At 44.9% G+C, this 19921-nt stretch overlaps 1 protein-coding gene across 2 annotated transcripts in view; it reads right to left on the minus strand.

Annotated features, from left to right (window-relative positions):
• Positions 1–17096, minus strand: part of LOC125462682 (major facilitator superfamily domain-containing protein 4A-like) — a 67684-nt gene extending 50588 nt beyond the window's left edge. For both annotated transcript variants that reach the window (XM_059653326.1, XM_048552911.2), the window contains exon 1: positions 16715–17096. In XM_059653326.1, the coding sequence (XP_059509309.1) occupies positions 16715–16941 (227 nt within the window). In that variant the 5' untranslated portion in view covers positions 16942–17096. The remainder of the gene's footprint in view (positions 1–16714) is intronic.
• Positions 17097–19921: the final 2825 nt, after the last annotated feature.

The raw sequence follows: 19921 nt of genomic DNA on the forward strand, positions 1-19921 counted from the left end.
CAGAAATGGCGTTCAGAGATGGGGAAAAGGTAGGAGCTTGGGTCTAGAAAGAGAGCTGGTGCAGACATGGGCTGAATAGTTCCCTTCTGTAATGCAATAATTCTGTGAGCACGTTCTTAAGAAACCGTTTCATGTTTAAAGGTAGAAAACACATCTGCACTTAAGGAGATGGTGTACATTCAGTGTAAGATCGACATTTCCAATTGTGAGAGACTGAAATAGAGGTCATAAATATAAGACAACCAGAAATTCAGGAGAGATCTCACTGGTCAGAGAGTGGTGAGAATATGGAAATTGCTACCGCATAAATTGTTCACCTGAACCGAGCTAAGTCAGGAACACAGGCAAGGGCATGGAGGGCAAAAGTAATTGAGAGGGAGATGAAGGCGTATGTGTGGAGGCTAGCGTAAACACCAGCAGGGACCAGCCGGCCTGTCTCTGTTCTTTGGATTCTTTGTAAGGAGTGAAAATCCTTGAATCACAGAAAAGGTTTGGTTTAGAACGAGTTCAGCCCTGTATCTCAAAATCCAGCCCCACGCTCCCCAGTTCAGCAGTCTTTATCCACAAGACTGAAAATCTCATATCTCACCTGAAATACAAGCCTCTTACACTAGCTCGTAGCCTCATTAATGGCTATTCTTTGTACTATCTTCAGCAATTCTATGCCCCTTGTTGCTTGGCAATCGGAAGTGGATATAATGTTTGAGATGCAATTTGGCTAGGACGCTATAAAGTTTGATTATTAACTCCTTTTGGCCACATAGTACATCTTTCTATTGATCTTCTTGATTGCTTTTTGGTACGGATTAAGTAGTGTTAAGCTTAGCAAGATTCATAGAATCCAGGAATTCTACTGTATGGGTGAAGGCCATTCTGCCCAGCTTCACCAGGAGGATCTAATTAGTTTCATTCCCGTGGTCATTTGCATAGTCAAGAAAATTTCTCCTTTGCACATACACTTCCAGTGACCCTATTGGGAGTTGCTATGGAATCAGGCTATGCACTTCAGATCACAATGGTATAAAAAACCTCGATCTTCTCTTTGAGAATCTTAAGACAGTGTCCTTGAGTGTGCATAGTCCAATAGTTTTCCACTCTAGTTTATTAAAGCGTCTCCACAATTTCAAACATCTCTTCACTTCCCTGCTGTATGGAGCATAATCTGTGTTTCACTCGACCCAGATAACTAATGGTGGTCATTCCTGGTATTATTCTAATACATTTCTGTGGTCTCTCCTACACTTCTTTCAACTTCACCTTTAGCCACTTTAACATCATTCAGCTTATGTTGCTCATTTTACTATCCAACATGTAAGATTTTACACTTCTTAACATTAAATCTGATGCACTGTTCTGTCCATCTGCACATTTTGTGTAACTTGATGTATAAATTCTAAGCTGCTGCTTCAAATACACCGAGATAACAAGGTGTGGGGCTGGATGAACACAGCAGGCCAAGCAGCATCTCAGCAGCGGGAAAGTCATCGTTTTGGGCCCAGATCCTTCATCAGAAAAGCCATTTTTTCTGATGAACGGTGAGGCCTGAAACATCGGCTTTTCTGCTCCTAAGATGCTGCTTGGCCTGCTGTGTTCATCCAGCCCCACACCTTGTTATCTCGGATTCTCCAGCATCTGCAGTTCCTATTAGCTCTCTTCAAATACACTGATGGCTCATCAAGTTTGCCAACAACTGAAAATCTATTGCTTTCTAAGTATCCCTTTCTCAATTCCAGACTGCATTTACAATTCAGTTCTGGGTACTGCACCTTGGAAAGGATATATCTGTAGGATCAAATTACTGCAGATGTTGGAATCTGTACTGGAAACAACAATTGCTGGAAATCGCAGTGAGTCAGACAGCATTCATGGAGAGACAGCAATCTAAAATTCATCTGCCAAAGTCATCTAGATTTGAAGCCTTAGCTTCCTATCTCTCCATGGTTGCTGTCTGACCCACTGTGATCTCCAGCATTTATTGTTTTCAATTCAAAAGATATACCTGCCTTGGGGAGAGTGCTGTGCAGATTCACCGGTGTGACACCACACCTGAAAGGGTAAAATACATGAGCAAATATTGAAAAGAGCAGATTTATGTTTCCTCAACTATAAAACATTTTAGGGGTGAGCTCATTGACATGCTTAGGAGTTGATGGATTTGCTAAGGTGAAAATTTCCTCTGGATGGAAGTCTAGGACAAGGGGGCATAATCTTAAAAATAAAGTTAGGTCATTCAGGAATGATATCAAGATTAATTCTTTCCCATAAGGAGCCATGGAAATTTGGAATTCCATCTCTTAAAACTGTTGAAGTAGGTCACTTGTACATTTCAAAACTGAGATTGTTAAAACAATAGAATGAAATGGCATTGGCCAATGGTATTGCAAGCTCTAGGTTGAAGGTAGGCTTATGGAGATAAAATACAGATTAATAATGATCTAACTGAATGCTAGCAGAGTTGGATAGTCTCTTTTTTCCAATGACAGCAATATTCTGATTAGCAGTTATGTAATTGATATTTCCACAAGTAAAAGTCCATAAAGGCACAAGGTCAACTTGTTCAACTGTATTTGTAGACTGCGATGGATAAATGTACGGTGCAGACATTACACACTGCAATGGTGCAGCAGTAACATTACTGTAACATATAAGAATATGTGGAAGGTACTAGACAAGGTCAGGCAATTTGGTTCAAAAATAACCTAGAGACAGTTTTAATCTGCGAACAGGAAAATCCCCCCAGTAACCTGTCCGGTGCTTCAGCTCCATCAATTACAATACTGCATGCGTGTGGCAATGCCGCTAGCAGAGACTTACGGATGGCGGTGGCATAATGGTAATGCTCTGGTCTAATCACCTGGAGCCCCTGGCTACGGTTCGGAGAGCAGGATTTCAAAGGGGTTTGGAAACTGGTGAAATTCAAATCTAGTTAATGAAGTCTGAAATATAAATCTACTCCCACTAAGAGTGACCATAAAATTGTTGCAGAGATCCATCTTGCTCACTATTGCCCTTTTAGGGAACAGTTCCTTACCAGTTTATCCTTACATGGTCTGGTCCACATGTGACTCCAGACCCACAGGTATTTGGTTGACTCTCGACTGCCCTCTGAATTAGTCTAGTACTCACTTCAAGTGTAACTATGGGTAGGCAACAAATGCAGGGCTTGTCGGCAATGCCCACATCCCATGATAAAACAAATAAGATGAAGGAGACTGAACGTGTGCCTGAGATAGCAGGAACTGCAGATGCTGGAGAAACTGAACCAACAGGGTGCAGAGCTTGTGTCTTCCTGATTTGAATGGCTTAGGCTCACAGTGAGAGCTGTGGTACTAAAGGGGGTTTTCTCTGTGTGGAGAAAATAGTTTCTAAACTGTGATGCGATTTTGGGCAATGTGAGATTACTGAAGGTGTTATCTCAATATATCCATACGGCAGTGAAAGGTGTTGCCCGAACAGACATTACAAACAAATTTAAAGGAATAAGGACTTATGTAGCTCTTTTCAAACACTCCAGATGCCCCAAAGCACTTGCCAGTTAATAAGGTACATCTTGCAGTCTAGGCACTGCTGTAATGTAGCAAATGTGATCACAAATTTACAAGCACAGTCTGTGACATGACAATGATCAGATAAACTGTTTCCAGTGATGTTGGTTAAACAGGGATAAATAACAACGAGGACGCTGAAGTGAACACTCCGACAACATTAAACACACAGCCCTAGGATCATTATGACCATCTGAGAGGGCAGTTTTAAATGTCTTGTTCCAAACAGGGTGGCTCAAGAGATGTAGAACTCCCTCAGTGCACTGGAATATTGCCTGGATTGGATGGTCAAATCTCAGGAATTGGACTTCTCAAACAGATTTAGATGTATGCATGAAAATGTGAAATCAGCAGGGTTACGGAGAGGGGATAACATGCAGAGAGTTCATAGAATTCCCTGCAGAGAAGCAGGCCATTCAGCTCACTGCACCTCTGTTGGACATCTGAGGAATATTCCACCACCTTACCCTGTCACTATAACCCTGCATTTCCAGTGGCTAATCTACCTAAACTCCACATCCCTGAACACTATGGACAATTTAGCATGGCCAATCCACCTGCCCTGTACATCTTTGGGCTGTGGGAGGAAACCGAAACATCCGGAGGAAACCCACACAGACTCCTCTCAGACAGTCGCCGGAGGGTGGAATCGAACCCAGGTCCCTGAGTCAGAGCTAATCACTGAGCCACTACCACCACATTCTTTCAAGAAAAATATTTTGCACAATTCCTGCTTTACATCCTCACTTGAGAGAGATGAGGGAGCGAGACTTCATCTGATCCTGCCTCAGCCCATTAGCTGCTGAGTTTCTCACCCATGCATCTGCCACCACCAAATTCAATTATTCAAATATTTTCCTGCTCAACCTCCCACCTGATGCTTTAAGCTTTACCCATGTACTAACCTGGACCAACTCCCCTTCACCCATTGCCTCTGCGCTCACTGACTTACACCGGCTTGCAGACCATCATTGTCTTAAATATAAAATCTTCACATTCAACTCCTTACACATCTGTACCTACAATGTCCTCCTGCCGTACATTCTCCCAGGTCTCTGCACTTTTCCAACGTAGGTGACATGCATCACCCTGACTTTTTCAAATCACTTAACTATCGGGAGCTGAGCCTTCAAGCTCTGGATTTCCTCCTTAAACTTCTGCCTCTCCACATCTTTCTGCTCCATTTAAACAATTCTGACAACCTAACTCTTTGGATAAACCTTGCAGAGCCTGCCCTAAATTCTCCTGAAGTGCAGTAGCACTGAATGTTTGCCTGACTACGTTGCTGTAAAGAACTTGAGATGTTCTACTACATTAGCATTGCTATATAAATCCAAGTTATTATTATAGATATATTTAGCAGAACACACCCAGAGTGAATATTTTGCTCCTTTGAAGCACATTTTAAAGTACAAGGCACTGGGCACACTTTGACGATCTATCATGTGCTAAATTGTCAGAGAAAAGAAAAATGATCACTGTCAGGCGGATGATTTAGTTCAGCACTCGCGGCTTTGACAAGTTAGGAGACCAGTTCAGCAGGTTCTCTGTAAATACAAGCATTGACAGTAATGTTGGTCACAACTGAATTAGAAGTGCCCTTTCATGTTTTATTCAACTTCTTAATAGCTAGGATGATTGTGTTGTGACAACTCTCCTTTTCTTAGATGGAGTACATGGGAAATGAGTTGGATGACCAGCCATGATCATAATGGATGGCACAGCAGGCTGGATGGACCCAATGGCCTACTCTTGCTCCTATTTTCTATGCTTCAACAATCCTGGTTGCTTTTGGTCAGCTGGCACCACAGGTGGGCCTGCAGTGGGCAGTTTATTGTAAAATGACTGGTGCTGCGTCAGTCACTAAGTCCATGCAATGTGAAAATAAAACTGGCACTTTCTAAATCGATCAGAAGCTACACACAAAAAGAAATCATTTGGAACCTTTGATAATGGGAACTGCAGATGCTGGAGAATCCAAGATAATAAAATGTGAGGCTGGATGAACACAGCAGGCCAAGCAGCATCTCAGGAGCACAAAAGCTGACGTTTCGGGCCTAGACCCTTCATCAGAGAGGGGGATGGGGTGAGGGTTCTGGAATAAATAGGGAGAGAGGGGTAGGTAGACCGAAGATGGAGAGAAAAGAAGATAGGTGGAGACGAGAGTATAGGCGGGGAGGTAGGTAGATAGGTCAGTCCAGGGAAGACGGACAGGTCAAGGAGGTGGGATGAGGTTAGTATGTAGGAAATGGAGGTGCGGCTTGGAGTGGGAGGAAGGGATGGGTGAGAGGAAGAACAGGTTAGGGAGGCAGAGACAGGCTGGGCTGGATTTGGGATGCAGTGGGGAGGGGTCGAACTGGGCTGGTTTTGGGATGCGGTGGGGGGGAAGGGGAGATTTTGAAGCTTGTGAAGTCCACATTGATACCATTGGGCTGCAGGGTTCCCAAGCGGAATATAAGTTGCTGTTCCTGTAACCTTCGGGTGGCATCATTGTGGCACTGCAGGAGGCCCATGATGGACACGTCATCTAGAGAATGGGAGGGGGAGTGGAAATGGTTTGCGACTGGGAGGTGCAGTTGTTTACTGTGAACCGAGCAGAGGTGTTCTGCAAAGCGGTCCCCAAGCCTCCGCTTGGTTTCCCCAATGTAGAGAAAGCCGCACCGGGTACAATGGATACAGTATACCACATTGGCAGATGTGCAGGTGAACCTCTGCTTAATATGGAAGGTCATCCTGGGGCCTGGGATGGGTGTGAGGGAGGAGGTGTGGGGGCAGGTGTAGCACTTCCTGTGGTTGCAGAGGAAGGTGCCGGGTGTGGTGGGGTTGGAGGGCAGTGTGGAGCGAACAAGGGAGTCACGGAGGGAGTGGTCTCTCCGGAAAGCAAACAAGGGTGGGGATGGAAAAATGTCTTGGGTGGTGGGGTCGGATTGCAGATGGCGGAAGTGTCGGAGGATGATGCGTTGTATCCAGAGGTTGGTGTGGTGGTGTGAGAGAACGAGGGGGATCCTCTTTGGGCAGTTGTGGTGTGGGCGGGGTGTGAGGGATGTGTTGCGGGAAATGTGGGAGGCGCGGTCAAGGGCATTCTCGACCACTGTGGGGGGAAGTTGCAGTCCTTGAAGAAGTTGGACATCTGGGATGTGCGGGAGTGGAATGCCTCATCGTGGGAGCAGATGCGGTGGAGGCGGAGGAATTGGGAATAGGGGATGGCTTTTTTGTGCTCGAGATGCTGCTTGGCCTGCTGTGTTCATCCAGCTTCACACTTCATCTGGAACCTTTGGACAGTTTTGTTCCTTTTACAAGCTCTGTCACTCTGAAGACCACTCACTCATCACATCCATCTCCGACAACTTGTTCCTTCTCCCCAGGTTCAGAGATTGTGATATACTCATATTCAGCTTCAGCCATGGGCCTTTGGCAATCACTAAAAGTCTGTTACTGAATCAGCAGAGACGCATTGGGCCGAATGGCCTCTTTCTGGGCTGTGACCGTTCTAAAGTGAGCCAGGGGTAAAGCAGTTTCTTCACTGGTTCTATGATTTACGTTTGCAAATGTTGCTGCTATGCAATTGTCTGGAAACAAAGTCATTATGCCTTCAAAAGCTCAAAAGAAAACCACATCCCGGATGTTGAAAAAAAAATATCAAACTGCAGTCCCACCTTAGAGCCATGGTAAGGATCTCTTTTGCTTTAAGCAAAAAAAGGTTTACCTATCAACATCAGCTAAAGCAGGCATCATTTACCTTGGTCAAATGTATAGATTTTAAAAAAATAAAGGTGTGAAGCTTTTAAATATTGATGTTCAAAGAGACATGGGTGTGACGGGACAGGAAAATTGAAAGTCAGCATACAAGTGCAGCAAGCAATTTAGAATGGTATGCTGTAGTAATGGGAACTGCAGATGCTGGAGAATCCAAGATAATGAAATGTGAGGCTGGATGAACACAGCAGGCCAAGCAGCATCTCAGAAGCACAAAAGCTGACGTTTTGGGCCTAGACCCATCAGAGAGGGAGATGAGGTGAGGGTTCTGGAATAAATAGGGAGAGAGGGGGAGGCGGACCGAAGATGGAGAGAAGAGAAGATAGGTGGAGAGGAGAGTATAGTATAGGTGGGGAGGTGATAGGTCAGTCCAGGGAGGAAGGACAGGTCAAGGAGGTGGGATGAGGTTAGTAGGTAGGAGATGGAGGTGTGGCTTGGGGTGGGAGGAAGAACAGGTTAGGGAGGCGGAGACAGGCTGGGCTGGTTTTGGGATGCAGTGGGAAGAGCTGGGCTGGTTGTGTTGTGCAGTGGGGGGGGAGGGGACGAACTGGGCTGGTTTTTGGATGCGGTGGGGGAAGGGGAGATTTTGAAGCTTGTGAGGTCCACATTGATACCATTGGGCTGCAGGGTTCCCAAGCGGAATAGGAGTTGCTGTTCCTGCAAACTTCGGGTGGCATCATTGTGGCAGTGCAGGAGGCCCAGGATGGACATGTCATCTAGAGAATGGGGGGGGGGGGGGGGGGGGGGGGGAGTGGAAATGGTTTGCGACTGGGGAGGTGCAGTTATGGTATGCTGTCCCTTATTGCAAAGGATTTAAGTACATGAATAAAGAAGTATTGCTACAATTCAGAGGAAGGGTCACCAGGCCCTTGACTCTGTTTTCTCCTCCACAGATGCTGCCAGGCCTGCTGAGATTTTCCAGCAACTTTGTTTTTGTTCCTAGTGTCACTACAATTGTCCACTTTCAAGTGGCCACATCTGGTATACTCTGCGCAGCTTTAGTCTCCACACTTAAGGTTACACTTGCCTCGACAGTCGTGCAGCAACAGTTCCCCAGGTGGGTGGCTGAGAGTTGTTCAATGATGAGACGATGATTAAGGTGGGCTTAGGTTATCTGTAGTTTAGAAGAACCCAAAGCAACCTCATTGAAAAATACACTCTAATAGGACTGGTTGGAGTAGACATTTTCCTCTGGTTGAGAAATCTAATACACTGAGGCACAGGCTCAGGGTACGGGGTCACTCGTTTAAGACTGAGATAAGAACATTTCACTCAAATCTATAGATGTGTGTGGACTATTCAACCTTTGAGCGTATTTAATGCTGAAGTAGACCTCAAAACCATAGTATATAGGAGCAGCATTTGTCCATTTGGCCCAGCAAGTCTGCCCCACCAGTCAATCATGGCTGCTAGGCTTCTCAACTCCAATCTTCTGCCTTTTTCTTGGAAGGCGAGATCTCCTTACTTTTCAGGAGCCTATCCATTCTGTCTTACATACCTTCAATAACTTAGCCTACACAGACCTTTTTGGCAATGAGTTTCACAGATTCACCACCCTCTGGCTGAAGAAATTTCTCCTCATGTCAGTTCTAAATGTCATCTCTTCACTGAGGCTATGCCCTCAGGCCCTAGTCTCTCCTACTAGTGGAAATATCTTCGACATCCATCCTATCTAGGCTTCTCAGTATTCTGTAAGTTTCCATCAGATCTCCTCTCATCCTTTTAAACTGCAGTACATCTCCACTGCTGTTTTCTAGCCCTCTTGAAATGAATGCTAATATTGCATTTGCCTTCCTAGCTGCCAAATGAATTTGCATGTTAATCTTAATTGAATCCTGAACTAGGACTCCTAAGTTCCCTTGTGCTTCAGATTTCTGATGTCTGTCCCCATTTAGAAAATTGTCTGTGCTTCTTCTGACCAAAATGCATAACCTCACACTTTCCAAGATTATACAGGCCTGCTCCTGACAACCAAATAATATTCTTTACACCACAGTTATAACTAGGATTCAAATTGATCATATGCAAGTTCAATCCCAATCATCACTGTAAATAGTCACCAGTCTGTAAAAGATAGCCTGTAAATTGAGCCCAACCTCTTGGGCAAATTTCTAAGTCAACAATACCTGCTGATAACAAAGTAAACCATCTCAAACAATGTTGAGAGAGTATTATCACAAAATCAGACTCTGACCTGTACAAGATGATATTACGAACAGTGACCAATGCTTGGTCAGAGGTGTGGGTTTTTAAGGATCATCTTACAGGCTGAGAAACAAAGGTTCAGAATGGGAATTCCAGAGTTTAGGACGCAGGCAATTGTAGGTGTGGCCGTCACAATGGGGGAATGAAATGTGACAGAAATTGGGAATTACCTCCCACAAAAGGCTGTGGATGCCAGTGATAGAGATTTCAAACTGAGCCTGACACATTTTGGATGGAGAAAAGTGTCAGTAAATTGGAGGGACAGGTGCTACAGGGTGCTGAGGTGCTTATCAACCCTGATCTAACTGAATGGTGAAGCAGGCCCTTGAGAGAGTGTTGCTTCCTCCAGTTCTATGTCTCTACATTAATACATACAATTCAACTCTAGAAAGTAAGTGATCCTTGCTCTATACTACCACCCTATGAGGCATAGCGGTCATTGTGGCCTGGTTCCAAACTGTTTGGTTGCCTACTACTCCAGTCTCACTCCCAGTTATACATTTTCCACTGCCAGGTCCTTGAAGCTCTATCTGTTCTTAATGTTTCTAATAGTGTTGTGACATTGTATTCAAATCTCTGGATTCCCAGTTCCTGCTAGCACTTCAGCAGACAATAAGCATAGTGTTCAAACCCTCACAGCTCTAGGCACAGCACTGCCTATTGGATTCTTTGTGAACATTTTATATCAATGACATCTAGCTATGCTCTTCCCAAAAAAGGAAAATATTCCTTTTATCTGCTCGATCAAAGCTATTGGTAGTTTTAAAGCCCACTAACTGGTTACTCCTTGGCTATCTTCCTGCAAGAGAAGCAGACCAACTCTTTCCTGAAAACAAAGTGTGGAGCTGGATGAACACAGCAGCCAGGCAGCATCTTCGGAGCAGGAAAGCTGATGTTTCGGGTCTAGACCCGAAACGTCAGCTTTCCTGCTCCTAAGATGCTGCTTGGCCTGCTGTGTTCATCCAGCTCCACACTTTGTTATCTTGGATTCTCCAGCATTGGCAGTTCCCATTATCACTGATACAATTCTTTCCTGATATGGTTAGCCTCAAGTTTCATTGTTACCTCTCTGATCTCTCCACAGTATCCTTGAGTTGATACTAACCAGAACTGCAGATATTGCTCTAAATGTGGTCAAACTAAAGTTCAATAAAAGTTTGGTGTAACTATCATCCTTTTTAATTCTGTAACTTTAGAAATGAGACAGCACAGTGGCTCAGTGGTTAGTACTGCAGCCTCACAGTGCCAGGGATCCAGGTTCAATTCCAGCCTCTAACGACGGTGGATGCTAGGAAGTTGTTTCCATTAGGCAGGGAGACTAGGACCCATGGGCACAGCCTTAAAATTAGAGGGGGTAAATTTAAAACTGAAATGAGACGACATTTCTTCAGCCAGAGAGTGGTGGGCTTGTGGAATTCATTCCCACGTAGTGCAGTGGAGGCCGGGACATTGGATGCCTTCAAGGCAGAGATCGACAAATTCTTGATCTCAAAAGGAATCAAGGGCTACGGGGAGAGTGCAGGGAAGTGGTGTTGAAATGCCCACCAGCCATGATTTAAATGGTGGAGTGGACTTGATGGGCCAAATGGCCTTACTTCCACTCTTATGTCTTATGGTCTGTCTGTGTGGAGTTTGCACATTCTCCCCATGTCTGCGTGGGTTTCCTCTGGGTGCTCCGGTTTCCTCCCACAGTCCAAAGATGTGCAGGCTAGGTGGATCGGCCATGCTAAATTGCTCATAGTGTTCAGGAGTGTGTGGGTTACAGCGAGGTGGGTCTGGGTGGGATGCTTCAAGGGGCGGTGTGGACTAGTTGGGCCGAAGGGCCTGTTTCCACACTGTAGGGAATCTAATGTAAATGTAATGACTGCTCAATTTGGTTTCATGTTACTGGGCACATAGTCAGGGTAGGTAAATGCCGTGGAATCGTCAGTTCAAATTCCCCTAAACCAGCTGGGGAATTTCAATTTACTTAAGTATATAAATCTAAAATAAAGGCCAGCGTCACTGCCTGGAAATACGGCAGAGACACATTCAATTGAGGCACTCAAGAGAACATTGAATGATTATCTGGATAGAAATGGTTTGCAGAGATAAGGTAGGAGATCGGCTGTAGGTAATAGAACCAGTGCAGGTGTGATGGGCTGAATGGCCTCCTTTGCACTGTAACAATTCTGTGAATAGTGACCATGGAGAGGATATAATGTATCCTCCAGTTAGAGGTGTCAGCATCAACTCACGAGGGTGGCCTAAATGAACTGAGCGCCCATCAGGCATGTAACTGGTTACTATTGAAGCTTTCCTAATGATTGAAGGCCCCAGTGATAGAAACCTTGCCCACTGAGAGCTTTGGTTAATCACAGATTTGGCACCTCTCCTGCCAACAGGACTCACTGAGCTCCTGCCAGTCTGCTCATCAAAGGATAGGATCATACATCACCTACAGTGTGAAAGCATGCCATTTGGCCCATCAAGGCCTCACTGACTCTCCAAACCACCACAAACCCCCCTACCCTATCCCTGTAACCCTACACTTCCCATGGCTAATCAACCTAACCTGGCCTGTGGGATGGAACCCACGCAGACACAGAGAGAATGTGCAATCTTTACACAAAGAGTCAATAGAGAGTGGAATCGAACTTGGGTCCCTGGTACTATGAAGCAGCAGTGCTAACCACAGTGTGCCACTCTTGAATGACCCCAGGCCTGATTTGAGTGAGGGTGGGATGGAAGGTCATGGCTATGGGAGGGGAGGTTGACAGGGGGGGGGGGGGGGTGGTCGAAACAGATGCAAGGTCAGGGACGTGGCATTCAGCAGCAGCCACCCTCTTCCTGATCCGAGATTTCCTTTGATGGGGCATTGAGTGCCTTCATAAGTGGGACCCCTGAGCCCAAGAAGATCACATGCAAACTCAACAGGCCTCTAGGAGCATGGGCAAATCATTCCACTCACAATTAACTCCTCATTTATCAATAAGTTCAGCTGGACTAATTCAGGAAAAAAATTGTATCAATTGGCAGCTTCATGAGCCTAACTGACAACTGACAGCGAGTGGTTAAGGGGAACATATAATAGCTGCTGACCTGGCCAGTGATGACCATACGTAAAAAAAGTCAAAGTTAGGCTCTGAGATAACACAGTGTAGGGCTGGATGAACACAGCAGGCCAAGCCGCATCAGAGGAGCAGGAAGGCTGACGTTTCGGGCCTAGATCCTTCTTCAGAAATGTCTAGGCCCAATATGTCAGCTTTCCGGCTCCTCTGATGCTGCCTGGCCTGCTGCTTTCATCCAGCTCTACACTGCGTTATCTCAGGTTCTCCAACATCTGCAGTTCCTACTATCTCCAAAAGTTAGGTTCTGACTGACAGGTGGCACTAAATGATGCAGCAGTACCACTCTGTTCGGAGTCAGAAGATTGTGATTTTAAATCATACCTGAAATACTTGAGTACACAATCTACGGTGACCCTCTCGTACATTATAAAAGGTATGCTGTGTCGTTGGAGGTACTGTCTTCTGAATGTGACAATAAACCCTGTCTGTCCTCTCAGATGGTCATAACAGAACAATCAGCAGCATCGTGAAGGAGAAGAAAGGAGTGTACTGCTCATATTTTTTCCTCAATTAGCATCAGTGAAGATTGCAGCATTGTCCTCTCGCATTGCTGCTTGGGGGATTTACTTGTGGGTAAATTGACTCCTGCATTTCATAAAATACATTACACACAGCAGAATGCTTAATTATACAGCAGAGAAACAAACACTTCAGCCCAACTAGTCCATGCTGACCAGACATCCGGAATTAATCCAGCCCCATATCCCTCTAAACCCTTCCTATTCGTGCCCCCATCCAGATGCCTTTTAAATGTTGTCATTGTACCAGCCTCCACCACTTCCTCTGGCAGCACTTTCCCTACACACACCACCTTTGTGAGAAAAAGTTGCCCCTTAGATCCCCTTTAAAACTTTCCTTTCTCACCTTAAACCTGTGTCCTCTAATTTTGGGCTCCCCTATCCTGGGGAAAGACGTTGGCTATTCACCCTATCCATACCCCTCATGATTTTATAAATCGCTATAAGATCACCCCTCAGCCTCCGATGCGCCAGGGAAAATAGCCCCAGCCTACTCAGCCTCTCCCTTTAACTCAAACCCTCCAAGCCTGGCAACATCCTTGTAAATCTTTTCTGAACCTTTTAAAAATAATTTTTATTTAACTTTCTTAGCAAAAGAGTTAGAGGCAAGATAATGCAAATTTAACATAAACAACAAGTTGTCTTGATTCAAAAGGTGCTGTCCATAGCTCCTTAGACAGCACCTTCCAAGACCACACCACTTCAATGTGGAAGGACAGGGACAGCAGATACATGAGAAGGGAAATTTTCTGAAGAAGGGTCCAGACCCAAAACGTCAGCTTTCCTGCTCCTCTGATGCTGCTTGGCCTGCTGTGTTCATCCAGCTCTACACATTGTTATCTCAGACACATGAGAACACCACCACCTGCACATTCTTCTTCAAGAGGCTCCCTGTCTTGACTTGGAGATATACCACTGTTCCTTCACTGCCACTTGGTCAAAATCCTGGAACTCTTACCCTAACAGCACTGAGTTTTTCTACACCCTGAAGACTGCAATAGCTCAAGAAGACAGCTCAACACCATCGACTCAAAGACAACTGGGCAACAGGTGCTAGACCAGCCAGCAATGTCCACAACCCCATTGTGAATAAAAATAGAATAAACTTCATGTAAAATTGGTGGGAAAAAAAATCTTATCAAATATAGGAATGAGTTCAATGGGCCAAATGGCTTACTGCTGCACCCATACAATTGTTTTCATTTGGTCATTCACTTATGGGACGTGGGCATCGCTGGCTGGTTTGCATTTATTGCCCATCCGTAGCTCACCACCACCTTCTCAAGGGCAACCATGGATGGGCCATTGTTTCTAACCCAGGCAGTGGTGACCACATCCATGAGTGAATTAATAAAAAGCAACTTTCAATTAAAAGACACTGAGTTAATATTTGAGAAAGAAAGACTTGCAGGACAATGGAGAAAGAGAGCTGAAAGTTTGGATATTTTGGCAATTCCTTCAAAGAACTAGCACAGACAGGATAGATTGAATGGCCTCTTCCAATGTTTAAAAAATTATTCTATCAACTTCACGGAAGTGCCCGTTCTCCTAACACCTGAATTTGGAGATTACAACTGCACACTTTCTGGAACTTTCTCTCACTTATTTGCAGCTCACATCAAGTAGTGTAATCTGGTAAAACACAACACAAACTGAGAGATTTGGTATTTTCTTGCAAAAGCAGATCAAGGTGAAAAGTGTTTTGCTAAAATTTGTGACCTATCCACCTTTTCCACACAACCTTTAATCATTTACAGATTACCTGTGCTTTGCAAATGTAACTTTTCTTTCAAATTGAAAGAGAGAGGAATTCCAGAAAGTTTAACAGAATAAAACTGAAATTTAACCATGTCAATCCAAGCATAAATTAGACAGTCGAAATCACTGCCTGAAGATTAAACGAACAGCAAACCAGAGATTAACTCTCAGTCCCATGAATATTCATGGTCCCCAGTATTGCTGAAATCAGTTTCTTTTCTAGCACAGTATCTGAGTTTACTAAAAGCCCTTTAAACTACAGTACTGCATTCAAATTAGTCCATATCACAACAGACAGCGTGAGAAAGCAGATTAAACAGGGGTTAACCACCTCTCATGCCTCACCTTTCACAGGGTTGAGGTCACCCAAACTACGCATGATTTTGTTTTTGTAAACTGCCCATGTCCTAACCTTATACCCAGGAAGGATCACTGAACCCGAAATATTAACTCTATTCTTTCCTTCACAGATGCTGTCAGAACTGCTGAGCTTTCCCAGCAACTTCTGTTTTTGCACCCAAACAATTCTTCTGTGATCTCTATGCCCACTGGGTAAGTGATGCGATTTCAGAATTAACAAGGTGCAGAGCTGGATCAACACAGCAGGCCAAGCAGCATCAAAGGCTCGACACCTTGTTATCTCAGATTGTCCAGTATCAGCGATTCCAACTCTCTGATTTCAGAACTGTTATTCTTAAATTCTTTCATGGCTTTGCTCCTCCCTGGCTACATATTATTATAGTAATTAGAAATCTCTGTACGTGGCCAGTTCCAACATCTTGAATTGTAGGCGTTCCCAGCAAGAACAACCTTTCCTGCCCATCGCCTTTGAGGAATTGGTGGCTGAAATCAGTAGGGTGTAAGTAAGTCTAGGGCATTGTAATGAAGGTGCTTCAAGATTTTGAGCTAACAACAATAAAGAAAGTGATTCCAAGTCAGGATGGTGTGTGGTTTGGAGGGAAACTTGTGGGTGGAGGCATTGAAATGTATTTATTGTCTGGCTGCACCTAGTATCACTATGCTGCTGTGCAATTTTGTTTAGCACTAAAGCAATTTGAGATGTTTGCACTGAGGGAAGTGCGTGAACAAAATGCAGATCAAGCCTCCCAGGTTTTAATCACTCCACTGCAGGGCCTGTGCCTCAGATACTGGGGTCCCAGAGAGGGCCAAAAAAACTGGCATCACCATTGATATCATAATCTTGCGAATGAAAAGAAAAAGAGGTCCAAACCCTTTCCCAAACCTGCCACCGGTCTCCCTCCCTGTATTTCTTGTAATCACTCCTCAGCAGTGCCCAAACTGCAGTGACTTCTCTTGATATTTCATCCCGAGCCACAAGTCAACTTCTGTTGGTTAGGAGAATTTCGGTAATGTACCTTCTATCCTCCTCATTGGTGGCGGTGAGGAGGAGGGCGTGACGTTGGGGAAAAACCTAATAAGTGCAAAGTATGGTCCCAATGGAAACGGATTAAAATAATTTTTAAAAATAACTGTATTTGATTCAATTGGTATGATTGCCCAAAGCTGGATTATATTATAAACAGGCTGCACAATATAAACCATAGTCCCAAGAGGCTGATCCAAAGCAGTGAATCGTAATTCCATGCCATTAAAAGTGTTTATGATTGATTTATGCCAGTATTTGTAATCCGAATGGACTCCCTCGGCTGATTGTAAACTAATGCAGCTAGAATGGTAAAATGTCAATTCCAGAGACAGACAATGCAGACGCTAAGGATGGGGGGAAAGTGGGGGTGGGTAGAACATGGGAGATTATTAAACAGGGACAGTACAGTCCCTGGCTAATGGTAAAAAGCCTCACGTTTTCTTGAAGACGCCACCAATGATGGTCCCGACGAGGACGCAGAAGTTCTGTGCAAAGAAAACCCAGGTGATCTGTTGCAGGCTGGAGTGGGTCTGACAGCGGAGATCCAGCAGGGTCGGTCCCAGGAAGGCCATGCAGAGCCCGAAGGAGCAGAAGGCGCTCCACAGGGTCAGGGTGGGCTGAAGGTTCCGCTTGAAGAGTCCCCAGCGACGGTCATCCCACATTTCCCAAGGTACTGGACAGAAAGAGCAACTCAACGCAGTCAACAAAAGCTGGCGTGTGAAAGAGCTCCGGTTGGAAATTTCAGCACTGGCTCTGCTCTGTTGCTACTCAGGGAGTAAAAGACTCCACCTCTCCAGCCAGTTTCGACTACACCAGCCAGCACTCCGAGTTTTATACTCTGCCTCTCACAGGTATTAACCCCTTACTCACACACCCCTCCCTCATCCTCCAGCAAGGACTTTGCACTGTGGCACTCTGATGTAAACCAGCCCCCACCATCCCTGGGCAGCAAGAGACCAATTAATGGTTGACCCACAGCGGAGGTGAGTTACTAAGTGGCTTTCACAATAAAAATATTGAGCAAGGATTCGAATTCCAGTTTTCTTAAAGTTTTATGAAACAGCGGGTTCGGTTAAACGCATGAGCAGCAGTTAATGTTTTGTTTCACTGCAGTAAAACGAGTAAGGGAACCACATAGCATTAAGTGGGGGGGGGGCAGTTTTTTTGGTCAATGTCAAGTAGAAGCGGGACCCCACCCCCGACAAAGCCAGCCTTTGTAGCCCATCCCTAACTGCCCCTTGAATTGAGGGTCTTGCTGAAGCTATTTTCAGAGGGCAGTTAAGAATCAAACACGTGCCAGTTGGTTTGGAGTTACGTGTAAGTCACACCAGGCGAGGATGGCAGATTTCCTTCCCTGAAGGACATTAACGAACCAGCTGAGGGCTATAACCTGGCATGGTGGTACAGTGGTTAGAAATACCACCTCACAGCACCAGGGACCTGGGTTCATGTGATTGTCTGTGTGGGTTTCCTCTTGGTGCTCCAGTTTCCTTCCGCAGCTCAAGGATGTGCAGGTTAGGTGGATTGGCTGTACAAAATCACCCAAAGATGGGTGGGTTAGCCATAGGAAATACAGGGTAGGTGGTGGAATGCTCTTCAGAGGTTTGATGTGAACCTGATGGGCTGAATGGCCTGCTTCCACAGCATAGGGATTCTATGAAAAAAAATCTATGAATCCCTCTAGTTTACAGTTGCAGTTGCTGAACTGTCTGATGTTGCTAATTGACTTGAAATTCTACCAGTTGCCCTGGCAAGAATGGATAACACGTAACTCCAAACCAACTGCCCCCACAGAATATGGGCAAATAAATTATTTGCCAATCTAGTGATATTGCTGATGCAACACTGATCATATAGCAGTGCAGTTTCAATCAGAAGATCCTCAAAAGACCATTCCAACCAGACCCATCTCCCTACCCTATATTTCCCATGGCTAACCCACCAGGCCTGTGCATAATGGTCAATTCACCTAACCTCCACATTTTTGCACTGTGGTAGGAAATCAGAGCACCTGGAGGAAACCCATACAAAAACAGGGAGAACATGCAAACTCCGCATTCACAGTCACTTGAGGGTGGGATCAAACCTGGCTCCTTGGTGCTGTGAGGCAGCAGCGTAACTGCTGAGCCACCATGCAACCCCGTGCCCTCAACCAATTCAGTTTGAACAGATTATCTGCTCATTATCCACTGAGGAAATGTTGGCATCCTCTTAAGGTCAGCAGCTGTTGCCCATCCCTGATTGCCCGAAGGAAGGTGACAATAAGTCACCCACTTAAACGGCTGCAGGCCAAGTCATGTAGTAGTAGCCACAGGGCAATTAGGGAGGGTGGCCCCAGATTTTGACTCAGCGACACTGCAGGAACAGTGATATATTTCCAAACCTGGATGGTATGTGGCTTGGTGGGGAACTTACAGCTTTTAAGTTTCCATGCAGCTGTGTGCAAATTGATAGCTGGGCTTCCTTAGTTACAACAAGAACTGCACTTCATGGCATTTTGAAGCACATTTGGATGTATGGAGATGGTGAAAGAAGTAGATTACTCCATGAAGTGATGATGCAAACCAATGTTTTTCGTTTTTCCTTTGACTTTTCTGAAGCACCTTAAGGTATTTTCTACATTAGAAACAGGACTCTCACCTTCTCAATGATAATGGGAACTGCAGACGCTGGAGATTCCAAGATAACAAAGTGTGAAGCTGGATGAACACAGCAGGCCAAGCAGCATCTCAGGAGCACAAAAGCTGACGTTTTGGGCCTCGACCCTTCATCAGAGAGGGGGATGAGGGTCCAGGCCCAAAACATCAGCTTTTGTGCTCCTGAGATGCTGCTTGGCCTGCTGTGTTCATCCAGCTTCACACTTTGTTATCTCATCTTCTCAAGTCTGCTTAACTACTACACAGAATCATGGCTTTTTTTTTAACTCAGATAACAAAGTGTGGAGCTGGATAAACACAGCAGGCCAAGCAGCATCTGAGGAGCACAAAAGCTGACGTTTCGGGCCTAGACCCTTCACCAGAAGGTCTAGGTCCGAAACGTCAGCTTTTGTGCTCCTGAGATGCTGCTTGGCCTGCTGTGTTCATCCAGCTCCACACTTTGTTATCTTGGATTCTCCATCATCTGCAGTTCCCATTATCTCTGATACTATTTTTTAATTCGGTTCTGTTTCCTTGAACAATCTGTATCTGTCTGGATTATAATCATTGGAGTTTAAAAGAATGAGGCCATTCAGACTGAGGTGAGGGGAAATTTCTTCATGCAAACAATTGTGTGCCACAGAATGAGGTTGAGACCAAAATGTTGAATGTTTTCACAAAGCAATTAGATGCAATTCTCTGAACTAAAGGGATCAAAGGTTATAGGAAGAAAATGGAAACAGGGTATTAAGTTGAATGATCAACCATGATCATGTTGAATGGACACGAGACTCAGAGGGCCAAATAGCCTCGCCTTGCTCCTATTATATTTCTATGTCTCACGCATGCATTCCCCAAACACCCAAAACTCTATCTATCTCAATGAGAAGATGTATGTTTCAGGTGCTACTCTTACATTGATCAATGTCCTGTCTCACTTACTCTCACTGTCAGTTTTGTTTTGTTAAATAAATAACAACATAAACAACAGCAAATGCAATTCCAA

The sequence above is a fragment of the Stegostoma tigrinum genome, chromosome 21 (genome assembly GCF_030684315.1).
Source record: "Stegostoma tigrinum isolate sSteTig4 chromosome 21, sSteTig4.hap1, whole genome shotgun sequence".
NCBI lineage: Eukaryota > Metazoa > Chordata > Chondrichthyes > Orectolobiformes > Stegostomatidae > Stegostoma > Stegostoma tigrinum.